Source organism: Copadichromis virginalis, linkage group LG5, assembly GCF_057382275.1.
Source record: "Copadichromis virginalis isolate Kocher_CV1m ecotype Utaka linkage group LG5, C_Virginalis_male_GT1.1, whole genome shotgun sequence".
Lineage (NCBI taxonomy): Eukaryota > Metazoa > Chordata > Actinopteri > Cichliformes > Cichlidae > Copadichromis > Copadichromis virginalis.
The window spans coordinates 7021066-7035542 of record NC_140622.1 but is presented as its reverse complement, the minus strand read 5'-3'; the positions used below and the strand labels follow the sequence as shown (position 1 = coordinate 7035542).

At 40.0% G+C, this 14477-nt stretch overlaps 1 protein-coding gene across 6 annotated transcripts in view; it reads left to right on the top strand.

The window, feature by feature from the left end:
* The window catches only part of epha8 (eph receptor A8), a 138700-nt gene that overhangs the window by 67618 nt on the left and 56605 nt on the right, over positions 1-14477 (top strand). For all 6 annotated transcript variants that reach the window (XM_085455673.1, XM_085455671.1, XM_085455674.1 and 3 more), the window contains one exon: positions 3395-3710. In XM_085455673.1, coding sequence (XP_085311799.1) covers positions 3395-3710 — 316 coding nt within the window. The remainder of the gene's footprint in view (positions 1-3394; positions 3711-14477) is intronic.

Sequence of the window (14477 nt, the reverse complement as noted above, 5' to 3'; positions counted from 1 at the left end):
CTGTAGCTAGAGACCAGCCACATATGTAGTATAGCTTATAATCAATAGCTCTTTCAGTTTATTAGACATGCAAACCTCCTGTCTCTGGACACCTGACAGTGAGCCAGCTAAACAACAACAGCTGGTTATAAGCTAACACCATGCCAGCCAATTAGGTGGCATAGCTGGGACATAAAAAAATCTCACTTTCTCTATGATAAACAATGTGATTACATTCTTGCATTAGTATAAGAATTTGAATAAGTGTCCGAGTACACCAATGTTCTATCCATTTCCAGCAGTATTCCACTACAAAACTAACCTCAGCTAATGTCAGCTAACAGTGTTAGCTCGGTGGTGAGTACCCTTCAGTAATAGTAATAAATCACACAGCAATAATACATCGGAGATACTGAAGTGGCACATAACCCAGATAGCTACCACAACTAAAACAAGGTACTTGCAGTAGGCTAATGTTACTTTTTAAACAAGAACTTACTTCCAGATGTTTCTTTAGGTTTGAGGTGGAGTCTTTTGACTCTGAGAGCAGCTTGGTTGTACAATCAGATTTCGCCCGTCCCTTTCTTCTTTAATTGGAGATTATCTATCGGAATTTCAGGAGCAGGACCAGGAGCAGGACCACGCCTCCAAATACTCACCTTCCAGTTGTCATCTATGTAGGTTCCCCCAGTTCTGAAAGCTGTTCATTCTCGTTTACATGCCCCACCTTCCCTCCGTCCTTGTTCTCAATTCTTTAACTTCTTCATTTCTATTTCATGCATGGGGCTCTGCCAGGCCCGGGAGCCATCGGCAGTCCCCTTCGAGGCCTTCCCCAAACCGTAGCTCAATTCATGTCAAAGCGTTCACTTTTACCTACTAAAACGCTGTTAAACCTAAAATGAGGACGTGGGCCCAGCTAGTGAAATATGAAGTGGTGTCAGAATTTTCAAGTAAGAAATGCATTCCTGTCCGTGCACTGCTGGCTCGGTTGTGCTGGCTCAAGGTCCATTGTTTAACTGATGCCACCAACATTAACATTAATTAAGATATATATACATATATATATATATATATATATTTATTAGGGGTGCAACGATACACAAAATTCACGGTTCGGTTCGGTTCGATACTTTGGTGTCACGGTTCAATATTTTTTCGATACAAAAAAATGTTCATGCCTTTTTAATTTGTCATTTATTAAACTTATAAATATATATTTTAACTCAAAAGTACAGTTTTTAAATTTAACCCTAACCCTTGTGCGTGTTTTTTATTTTGACAGCGAATGCGCACCTGCGGACCACTTATGTGCAGCCCTGGTTATTTAGCTCGTCATATTGCAGCCACAGAAATTCTTTTGTCCATGAAACCATAAAGCTGCACTTTCTTTTTGCCTTATAATCTGATTTGTCATAACTTTTCCGTTTTGTGGTAAGCTTTTCTTTGGCTGTCACTTCTTCACCCTGACCTGTCTTATTTGGCTCAGCAGAACTGAAATATATATCCTGCTGCTTTTACACACGCACTCACATAAGCTCAGCGATTCTCTGCGCGATCAACCTCTCACATGTTTAAGCTGCGGGAGATTTCGCTTGTCATGTTTGCATAGTAAGCTAACGATTAATAAGACGATGTCAGAGGAATTGGTGCGCAAATTATCATCACTCACAGATCAGTGCTGTCGCTCTCTATACACAGTTCGCTCGATTGCAAAGTGAAAGCAAGAAAACAAGCGCAAATTCAAACGCGATTTCAATATGTCACATATTGACAGTGGCTCACCGATGCCAATGACATAATAACCCAGCTACATTTCCGAAAGAATGCAAAAGCATTGACATATATTTTTCGTACAATAGCCCGACGGGCAGGGCAGAGATAGATTTTGGTACCCCGACTGAAAAAATCGCTAGCTCCAGGACGTTGGGCTAGCGATATTGCGAGCCCTGTATCTGATTGAGGAATCACTCATCTTTGGAAAAGAGAGTTTATTACAGAGAAATGTCTCTTTCCAAAATAAAAGCTATACTATCCGCTTCTTCTGGGCTATATTCTCAGCAGCATATTAAACAGCTGTCTAAATGACTCGGCTAAAGTTAGTAGCATGCTTGCTTGTTTTTTTTCTGCTTCCACTTGTCTTTGCACTAGGATGATGTCGGCGTAAATGTGCAGTCATATTCGTTGTGTTCCCACTAGTGCTTTCAGGTTAATCTCGTTGAAATGACGTTAACGCCACAACACGGCAAATCTCCGTTAACGAGCTACCGCCGATCGCCCCGTGCATGGGGCTAGACGGCCAACACGTTAACGAGCTAACTGCGCTAACGCAGTAGTTGGTGGGAACATCCGACATACTGTTTTACTTTTGTCCATGACGCGCTTACCTTCAGGGTCATACGTCACATGAAAACTATAATAGTTCCAAACGCCAGATATGAATGAGGGTGGGGGAGGTTCAATTTGCCATGTTGCAAGGAGCTTAGCTTCTGTCTTGCTAGCTTGCCCTGCGGTCAGTGAATCTGAGTTCGACAGCCTAGGCGAAAGAACAGTTCAATACCGATACAAGTATCGTTGCACCCCTAATATATACATAAAAGAGAAAAAGAACGCTATGTAATCCATTTAGTTCAACGAAGAAAATGTATTCTAATTATCAACTTTTTAAACGCTAACAGAATACTTGCTTAGGCTGCTGCCCCCGCGACCCGGCCCCGGATAAAGCGGATGAAGATGGATGAATGGATGGATGTGTCTCCTTTACGAGAAGAAAAAAACCTTTCATCTCAGGCATTAAGCTGTGAGCACAGCCACATGTTGTACAAACCTAATGTTTGTGAGAAGCAACCAATCTAAAAAAAAAAAAGTGTAAGTGGCTTTGAAGGGAAAGGTGCCACCCCAGCTTGTTTCAGAGTATACAAACTGAGGGGGTGGCCAGTCTTCTATCTGTCTACTAGTAAGAACAAGGTTTTTGCCTATTTTTAGATGCTTTTGCTGCAAACTTTTAAAATAATGTTGTAAATTAGCTCCTTGGTGTTAACAATAGTCAACTGTGATGTGATATCTTATGAAAAACAAGCATATAAAAATGTAAAATCATCTGTTTGCTCATTGTGGTCGGAAGCACAGCAGTTGATTAATGACTGCTGCCAAAGCAAAACACCAAACACGGGTCCAGAGATTAAATTACAGCTGCATTCATACTGTTCCACCTGTTTTGTTAAGAAACCTCTGTATCAACCACTGTTTATGTTTTATGAAAAATAAATAAATAAATAAAACAACTTTCTAAACTCTAGAAAGTTACTACATGCATGCTCATGTACACTTTGGGCTTTAAATTGTGCACAGGAAAGTTCCTGCAAAATTAAGAGCATCCTGCCTTTTAAGAAAAATTGCTTGTCCTGTCTTCTTACAGGTGCGCGGTGTGGGCCCTCTCAATAGGCGGGGCTTTTACCTGGCCTTCCAGGACATCGGCGCCTGCATTGCCCTCACCTCGGTGAGGGTGTACTACAAACGCTGTGTGGGCGTGAACCGTAACCTGGCTGTGTTCACTGACGTGGTCACGGGGGCTGACTCATCATCTCTGGTAGAGGTCAGAGGTCAGTGTGTGGATCACGCTGAGGAGAGGGACACACCCAAAATGTACTGCAGTGCAGAGGGGGAATGGCTGGTGCCCATCGGGAGGTGCGTGTGCTCGGCTGGATTTGAGGAGCACAGGGACTCCTGCATAGGTAAGTCTACAATGAGTCCACTGACGATAGGTCTTTACGGTGCATGGTGTGTTTGCACTTTTGGTTTGGTAGTATTTATATTTGGAGCTTTGCAGTGGAGGCAAAGCTGCTGCTCTGAGCAATCATAGTGTGTCATTTTTAAAATATTTTATTCCTTATTTCATGTTTTGAAAATCAGGGAACAAAGAAAATGACCATTCTAAGTGAAGGGCATCAGACACTGTTTATATTTTCTTTAATAAAAAAAAGCCTATTCACCAAATTGATCTGATAGTTTCCAACTCTTAGCCAATTTAGCAAAAGCTAAAAACTCAACCCTAACCTTAGATAAATGGTTAATGGATTGCTGCTTATGTAGAACTGCTTTACTCTATCTGAGGACTCAAAGCACTTTCACAAGTCACAAGTCTCATTCAACCATTCACACACACATTCATACATGTACACACAGACTCACACTCCAGTGAACTCCAGTAAACCCACTCCGGGGTAACTTAGGGTTCAGTATTTGGCCTGAGGATACTTCAACATGTGGAACCCAGGGATCAAACCACCAACTTTCCAATTAGTAGACAGCCTGCCTCATGAGACACCGATAACTGTACCTGGAAGGTTCTGTTATGCTGCATTTAACCTCGTGATAAACGGCAAGTTTTCAAACCTGGAAGATGTTAGAGTTGAAATATGATTTCTGACATGAATTTTGGCTGCACAGTTTCTCTCTGGGTATAAAGGGAGAGATTTGAACCTAACCCTAATCTTAAACAGCGACCTAGGAAAGGTTAACATGCATTCAAGGTTTCAGTTATAGGTCAGCCTTCATGACATGTGCCAACTGTGGGAACCATTAAGGAATTACTTTACAAAGAGATCTATTTAACTGTGCAGTCATAGTATCCATGGTAAGAAGTATATTTTTTGTACTTCCATATAAAAACTGTCAACTTAAAACCTTTGCTATTGTTCCTGAACAAAAACTGGAAATCCATTTAACAGACCACAGAATGCTCAAATGCTGCAAAAACAGAGAGTATTCGAGGGGAATTGGTGCGTTAGGATGAGATGGTGGACGGCGAGATGAGGGTGACCCACACTGTTAACTCTCCAGAGAGAGCTGGAGGTGAACAAAGTTAATCAGAGAGAGGTGAACTGTTGCTCAGCAGGGGCTGTGCACTTAAACCTGATGAAGTGGGTTATAAAACATGGCAGTTTGCCATTAGCTCGTGGTTTTTACTTTGCTGCTGGTTTCCAGGTGTTTTGCTTTTTATTCGACTTTTATTTCTCGTGCTTGCACATGTGATGTCAACAGGCGAAGAACAGGTTCACATCTACTGTTTGGGTGTCTTGAGCAGAGATGGACAGTAACGCATTACTTGTAACGCGTTACTGTAATCTGATTACTTTTTTCAAGTAACGAGTAAAGTAAGGGATTACTATTGCAAAAACGGTAATTAGATTACCGTTACTTTCCCGTAGGAACGCTGCGTTACTGCGTTACTAAAACCGTGATTTTTTTGCGAGAATGTCTCACGACAGTGACGTAAGCGAGTGCACCGTTAGTGACAACAGCTGTGTGCAGATCAACAGTGCATCATATATCGAGTGCGGGAGAGAGTATGAGCGTGCAGCGTTTAAAGCGTGGAAGTACTGACCTTACTTTGAGTTTGATTCCATAAAAAGTGACAAAAACATTAGCGTCCGTTGTGCGTGGGAAGAAAACTTCTTTTTACAGCGAAAAAAACCTCTAAACAAGCACCGAGTGCGCAACGACGTGATGGGAAATTCACAGAGAAACTCACGGATTCTTCAACTGACCGCGGCACACCTGCACCAGGGTAAACCTCCGCCTACCCCCAGTCCTGCTTTACAGGTGAAAATAGAGCAACAGAACTTTATTTATGTTCTGCTGTGTTTTACTTGCATCTATTTGAAAGACTGAGTGTAAACACAAAAAATATTTTATTTTATGTGCTGGAATGTGCAGAAAATAGGTTTAAATGTTAAACTCATTTATTCAAGTCAGAGAATGTTGCATATAATTAAATTTTTGCTTGATGCATAAAGTTAAAAGATTAAAACTGATAAAACAAGTTAAAAAAAAAAGATAATTTTCCATTTGATTACATTTTGTATGATGATTATGCAAAAAAGGTAGAATTGGGCTGAAAGCTCTATCGCTTTATCACCTCTTCAGGTTGTAAATCGTGTTTTTAAAAAGTAACTAAGTAACTAAGTAATTAATTACTTTTGAAAATGAGTAATCGGTAAAGTAATGGGATTACTTGTTTGGGGAAGTAATCAGTAATTAGTTACTGATTACTTTTTTCAAGTAACTTGACCAACACTGGTCTTGAGTAATAATCGATGCTCTGATAGTGCAAAGGCAAACACATTGCATGTTATGAACACGCATCACATTTTTTCTTTAAAGTTATCTTAAATGTTACACCCTATTGCACGGTGTCACAACTGACCAATTTAATCTGTATGTCTGAATTTGTGGTATGTGATTTTAATGGAAAACGACTTTGCTTCAAGTTTTGTTGTTAAACTAAAGATTAATTAGCATACAGGACATGAGTGCATTACTTTTTATTCAATTTCTATTCAAGGTTTCATTATCAAAGAATGTAATTTGAACTAAACTTCATCAGCTTAAAGTTGAAGTGAAAGAAAAATGCCAGTGAGCTACCCAGACCACCACGACTACACTCCACCCTACCTGCCTACTTAGAATGTGCTCTTTAATTGTTGTACATATATTAAAGGTATTATATGTATCCTTTACAATTTTATCAAATTCATTCCAGTTTATTAACTATTTACATGTTTCATAAACACTAGAGCAAGCACAAATGTTAATGGTTACCATTAAGAATTTTTCTAGTGATTGTGTACAGTAAATGATAGTTAACTGAAATGTAGTAACCTGCCAGTTTATTACATATTAACCATTGTTACTATGGGATATGAACTTTAGAACTATACAATGTAACTATTATCCAATATATCTACTATACATGAGCCAATGAAGAATTGAGTAAAATCTCACTCTACTCGCTACTGTTACTTTCTTTCATGCTCTGATTGCATGTTCACGGTAGTCTGACACCTTTTATGCTGAGCTCATTTCAAAACTTTAATCCTTATGGATGAGCTGTTAGAAAACTTTAATCTACAGTTTGTATGAATGTGGAAACTATAGGGTGTAAATATGCTTGTAATGATCAAAAGTAACTTGGGAATCTATAGGAACGGACTTTCTTTTGGAGTCATCAGAAGCACTGCAGTTTTTAGGTTCATTTGTCAGACCTGGAGCTGGCACTTGGTTCTTTTCACAGCACCATGTCTGATAAACCAACAACTCATCGTGCACTGCCTCATTTAACTGGAATTGTCACTAGTTTCCCGTCAGCTGGGACAAACCCTACTTCAAGGTCGTCAACACTAAACTCCATAAGTGCTGTTTGGGCTCAACGTTGGCAATGGAGACAAAGTAATTGTGTAAAAGGCAGCTTCAGTTACAAAGTAACTACTAATAGATTTCAGATCGCTTTTTAAATTATCAGTGCTATTCAGTCTTCTGATTAGGAAAATGATTGTGCGCATTGCAGTTCCACAGTAAATTAGCTATATGAACATTTCCTCGGAGCATCAGCAGCAGCGTGTGTGCAGAATGCAAAGAGCCTTAGAAGCAACGCACGAATGTGGAAAGGTTCTAACCTTTCTAACGAATCAAAAAGTCTCTTTGAAGCTCCGGCTGCAGATCATGTAAAGAAAATTTTAAATGAAACGAAAAAGTTCAAGGTCTGGTCAAAAGCCTTTCAGAGGTCTAACATTTTCCTCAAGGAGGTAAATACTGATGAAAACAGCCGCCTGTCTGCCCGAGCTCGCTTTTCTTCTTTCATTCACTGATGAAAAAAAACAAGTGAGAGGTTTAAGATGGAAAGATTTTTGATCTGCTATTGTTTGCCCTCACACTCAGTTTGTTTTGTCCTTTTTGATTTTCCCTTGCCAGGGATTTGATAGGCTGACCTCATTCAGAGACCTGTACATATTTCAGGTGGCAATTGGGTTACAGTAATTAAAATCTATTAATCATACAGCGCTGGATAATTAAACGCTAAAAGCAGTTTGTCAGCTAAACGAGCCGAACGAGACACGCAACACCGGTTTGCTAGCATCCCCCTCCTTTTAGCCTTCCTCCTCCCATCATCTACGCGCACTCATCCACACACCCACAAATCTATGTTGTGTCTGAGGCCAGCGGCAAACCCCCTCTCACTTCGACACAGTGAGAGCTACTTGTCAAAATGTGTTTAAAAGCATAGGAAACGGTGTGTGTGTGTGCACGTGTGTGTGAGTGAGTGTGTGTCCGGTTCAGAGGGCCACATACAGACCTTCTATAATTAGTTGCAGGCAATTAGCAGCAGCAGAGAAATGCAAAACAGAGCCCAGTAAAGAAAGCAGAGGAAAGGGGTGGAGGGAAAACCCACGGTGAGTTCATGTTTTGTTTATGGAACAGATTTTATCCAGATTTTTAATGTAACACACTGCTGTACTTTTTCTGAGGTTGTGGAGATAGGATCTTTTAAAGGGAGGAAATAACATGAAAAGGAAGAGAAAATAGAATTCTTTTACTTTGTGATAATCCTCAGCTGGAGGTGCTCCTTTATACCCTGTATTTTTTTGTGTCAGAGCACAAAGTGAGTTTTTGCAGTGGAAAGGGAGAGTTTTCAGTATATCTTCCGCTGATGTCTTGACTCTTCTGGTACCAAACTGGGTCGCTGTGCTAATTTGCCCTCACCACAGCCAGCCACAGTCACGCACACACGAGACCAGACGAGACCCAGAGAGGAGGGAGGGCACGAGATGGTGAAAGGAAGATGGCTTAAGTTGCTTGTGTGTGTGTGTGTGTGTGTGTGTGTGTGCAGAAGGGAAAAAAAATCAGACATGACTGTGTTTGAATATGTGCGTATATGAGCGTGCTTAAGTGGCTCTCCCCAGACAAAGATGCAGAGCTTTGGCAGAGAGCACGACATGGTGTGTGCGTGTGCATGAGCACAGGGTTGCGTGACATGCCGTTAAAAATGTCACAGGGAGGGAGGCAATGAAAGACGAAGGGAAAAAGAGAGGAGGGTAGGGGGAGAGACACGGAGGCGGAGCAGTTGACTGGACCCCTCGTCTACTTGCGTTTACATCAAAACACTGAGTGTGTGTGGGTGTAGCTGTACATGCATGCATGTGTGCAGGTGGATACTGTGTGTGTCTGCGTGTGTGTGGAGAGGCATGCCTCCCGGTGCCAGTGAAGAATGGGAGCTAAAGTGCCCCATACAGTGAGAGCGATCAAGGACACACTGATATGAGACACACACACTTAGTCTGGTCACATTTACTCAGCTCAGTCGGGCCATCCAACCCTGACACACACACACACACACACACACACACACACACACACACATACAAAGGGAAAGTGGGAGAACAAGACAGATAGAGCAAAGGGGAGGGTTCGTACTCACAGATGTGTATTAGCTCTGCTCAGTCAGTGGACCACAACGCGTCCTCCTACTCTGAGAACTCCGCTGTACCTCTCATACTTTCAGGTGATTTATTGTTCCAGCTGCAACGACGTAAAGTCAAACGTGTAGAGAAGACAGGTTTACTCTACATTTCATTGATGTGATGCATATCCATACATTAACACTTTTTTGTGATATTGTGATGATGCCTTTTTCCTTATCTGTCCTCCTCACATATCCCCAAAACATCATTAAAATGTGCAACAACAATAATGTTCTTTATTTGTCATTCCAGATTAAATTAAGTTTTTAAAGATCTTCCTGACATGCTCTCTAAGAATTCACTGACACACATTTGAATAATTGCTGTTTTTATAACTAATATCTTTCATGTTGCTCCAGCCTTCGTTTCCCACCTCCAAATCCCCAGTGGAGCATCGATACCACCAAACTCTGCACAGAGATTATTTTCGGAATTTTCCTCCAAATTGTAGCCACATTTGTTTTCTTTTTTAAAATGCTAAAGCCACTAAAAATAAAACACTTTCTTCTTTACAGACTCAGCAGTGTATAACCTACGTTAGTTTCATTTGTGAAAAAGACAAAGTTTCATTGTCAGAGAGGAAACAGTAAAAACAGAATCACACCTGAAATATTGCTTTGTAAACTTTGTCCAACTTATTACACTCGATAATCTAAGCAATTATAATATCCATCAATTGATCTTTCTGTCTGTCTGTAGATCACTTTAGTTTAACAACATTAATAATTCAATTTTTTACACTTTATAAATCCCTTCATGGATTTATTTCATCATTGTGTGTCATTATTAAATGATTATTATTTAAAATCCAGAAATGTGGATTTGCAACCTGTTATTTATGGTAGCATACAGACACCGTATGAAAGGAAATATTAGAAAAATGAAAGATAAAGAAATAACATAAAAAAGACTTAAATATTGATGGATTTTATTTAATTAAATTTTTCGCCACGGTAATGTATGTCTATAATTTTAAAGGGAGCGTTCACAGCAACATCAAATGTTGTTTAGATTGTGTTTGCTGTCAGTTGCACACTTTTGCTGATCTGCACTGTGGAAGTGTCTTTTCTACTTTTTATTTTTTTACTGAACGACAGCTGCCAGCTGTATCACTCTGCAGAGGAGCTCGTGAAGCTCCTCATGACAACAAGGTCACAGTAGTAGCAGGATGCAAACATTAGTGGAGCTCTCCTCAGCCGAGTCGGCCTGTTAGCTAGCAGCATGGGTGACAGACGTAAACAGGAGAGAGAAAACAGCTCTCTCCTGTTTACGTCTAACCACAGCAAGCTTTGTGTTTCTTTCTTTCTTTTGTAAGAAAATACATTACTGCTGTGTCGAATTTCTTTATGATCTTTTGTGAAAATCAAAGGAAATTTTGTTTAATTACGTTGAAGACAAAGTCTCTAAAGCTGATATCACCTAAACTGTACTTTTGTGGTGAACTGTTCCTTTAAATGATTTTTTGTCCCCCATACTCGGCTTAAATTGATCTCTTTGTAAAGATAAAATCATGACCAGAAGAATAATCAGATTTAGGAAATTGCAATGTCACTCAGAGCCAACAGAGCAAAAGAAGGGTTATTTCTAGTGTCTGATAACATTTAAATCTGACAGGATTATCTTACACTGCTTTTTACCTCCGTGGTGAGCTGGAGATTAATTAATATCAAGAGATATTAAAAATGTTATCAAAAGAATTATGTAAATACATTAATCACAAAAACATGCAGGCATTCGTGCTGAAACTGAGATTGTTTGAAAACCACCAACATTTCTAGTAATGTGACGCATCTTAGTCGTGAGTGATGATGATCAGGAAAATGTGTTGATCTGAAAAAGAAAAGCACGTCCTGACTCAGTTCTCCCGCTTTAGCCTTCAAATGATGTATGTGATTAAACTGTGTGTGTGTGTGTGTGTGTGTGTGTGTGTGTGTGTGTGTGTGTGTGTGTGTGTGTGTGTGTGTGTGTGTGTGTGTGTTTGACAGTGTGCCACCCTGGCAGCTCTTGAAATTCCTCACCTCTCCCTCTTAAGCAGACAACAATTATTGGCTCCTCCTTTCGCTGAGGGATTGTAGGATTGTTCAGGGCCTTTTTTGACTCTTGTGTCAGCAAACTGTTCTCCCTGTGAGGGTGGAGGGCTAGCTGGTGAGGGCTTAAGCAGAGGTTCGACCAGAGAAAGAAAAGAATAAAGGGAAAGGTAAGCAGAATAAAAGGGGGCGAAATAAAATAATCAAACATACAGTTTGTTTGAGTCACAGAGATTATGAAACAAAGTCGAATGGGAGAAGTAATGTGATCGTTATCTGTCAGTGTGGCACCGTAGAGAAATATCAGAGGATGACAGCAGCGGGCGACGAGGAGGATTTAATATTCTTCTTTTATATATTTATTATTTCATCAAACACACACGCAGAGCAGGTGAGGAGCTTTGTCCTTGCTTCTGTCTGTGAGTACCTCCTTCCTCTCTGCTGTCATTCTTCCTCACAGCTTTTATTTTCCACCTCAGAAATACAACATGATGCTCATACACACACACACACACACACACACACACACACACACACACACACACACACACACACACACACAGGTCCAAAGGTTTTTTTACCTGTCATTCAGCATGTGAATAATTGTTGTATAATTGTGTATATCAAATATCATATTATATAATAATTCAAACCATTTTTATCTATCAAATAAAAAGCCGGCATAATTTCAGCATGCAATTATTGGTGAAAAATGTTTTTTCCATCGAGATCAATATATATATATATATATATATATATATATATATATATATATATATATATTGTTCACACAACTTACAGTAAAATTTTACTTTGAATTTTGAACGGTATAATTGGAAACTGAGCAAAAGAAGCAATTTGCAGGAATTTGCACAAATCACTTGGTCTCTGGTGAATATCTTAAAAAATGTCTGTCAATTAAGTCAATTCACTGATTTAAAAGCAAATCAGAAAACTACAAAAGTTTTTTTGGTTGTTTTTCAGGAAAATGCAAAAAGAAAAAAAATTAAAAAGGGCTTTTCACACAGGAGTCACAAAAGTCACTTTACAAGGACAACAGACAGCTTTTTTGTGAAATGAAAGGCAGTGCAAATTAAACGTGGCTACAAGAAAAAGTGCTGGAATTAAAAGGAAAGAGAATAAAAATCATTTTTTAAAAATGCAACAAACTGAAGCAGTGTCAGACTTCTTACATGTAACTTTGCTAATGCTCGCGTGCTTCCATATTATTGGCTCACAGTGTCCTGAAACAATGTGTTTGTGTTTGGAGGATGTGCTGATGTGCTGATGTGCTGTGGAAACACTCACAGCTGTTGACGTTCTCTTAACATTTATGTTAAGTGTTGATTTGAGTTTTGATATGAAAAAGACCCGACGTGTCAGCTGAGGTGAAGGAGCTCAAAGTACCACTTTAAATTTTCACACATGGATAAACCATCAAAACCAAGTTTGATGCATTTATTTATTCGATCACTGAGGGAATGTGGTTAAAACTACTTACACAGCAGTTCTCTTCACATTATACACACTCCACTCATTCTTATATCCCGAGCATCCCTCTGTTAATGTGTGTGTTGTTGTTGGGAATCTTCAGTTGCTGTCTTGTTCTTTTCGTGATAATCAAAAAACAGGAAAATAATAAAGTTTGATTATTTGTCCAAAATGCCCCACACAGAATCCGACCTTTCAAATACGGTATGACTCCCACCTTCCCTCAGGCAAGTTTTCACACAGACTCGTTACATCTGTGCACACGTATAAAACAAACAAGAAAAAAAATCACACAGATAAAAAAAAACCTAACACTGTTTAGCAAAACCGATATCTGTCTGCTTAGGTTCACTAATACTGCAACTCCCTCTCTCTCTCTAGTCTAGCCTTGACAGACACACACAGTATGCATAGTGCCTTGTTAAACCCCAGCAGTGCAGCGTCTAACAAGTTTTCTGGTGAAAAGCCAGCTTTGCATTCTGTGCCCCTCAGGAGTCCAAAGGCTGCTGCTAGGATGGCCCCCCCCTCCGACAACCAATTATAAAATTTCACAACGATGTGTCTCATTTTGTTTCACGTGTTTGCTGACAGCCCTGATCAAGTTTAAAGGCTGAAAGTCTGAGACTATCTATGTATGTATGTACGGAAAGATGGAAAGACAGCTAGGCAACACTACAGTTCTTTGGCTCGTACCGCGTGACGTTGAGCTGCTACGTCATTAATCTGATGATCTGATGATTTCTTCTACGCTGCAGTGTTCTTAATGAAGATGCAGTTAAGTGATTTGGGGAACAGATGATTTGGTGAGAACTTCATTACTCTCCCGCTCACGACCACTTGAGTGGAACACAATATTCATAATTGCTGTCAGAATCAACTTGTGGCAGCCCGCTATCGAGAACATATAAGGAGCTCAAATTGAAATGGTCTCCAGAGTGGGAGAGACGGGGGACTACACAGTGAACAAATTAGTTCCATCCTCCTGGCGGTTTGTAAACAACTGCTGATCAACAACATTGTTACTGTTTGGAGGCAAATGACACAGAGGCTCCAGAAAAACACCCACACTCGCTGCCTGGGGGTGGGAAAGCTGCCCGGTGCGAGCGCACATCCACTCACTCACTCACAAATATGGCTTTAACGCACACACAGCCGATCCACCGGGGATCTGTATCTGTGCAGCTGAAAAACATTTCTTTTTCATCTCCAGGAAGATTGTACACACAAGGCAAACTGCTGAAAGGATGAGATATCAGCTGGCTATGAAACTTGGACTTTGCACTTTGTTTTGGAAGGGGAAAAAAACAAAATATGACCATCGTTTTGGTTTGGTTTTAATGTCTGTGGTGGTTTAGAGTAATAAACAGAACTTTTAGGAGCACATCACTTTTTTCTGGAATTACCTTGAACTTGCTGCCTTTCCATGCTGCTGTCTGTCTTTCATTTGGGATGGAATTTTTTTTAATCCCTAAAACATCTGCATGAGCTTTTCAACCACTCTTTTTTTTTTTTTTTAATATATCAATAATATGGCCAAACTGAAATAAAACAACCTTAAACACATGCTGAATTAATGGCACTACTTTCCTCTTTAGTATTATTTTTGTCTTTATTAGATGGTGGAAATGGAGGAGGGGAAGACATGCAGCAAAGGGCCTCAGGTCAGACTGGAGCCCGGGCTGGC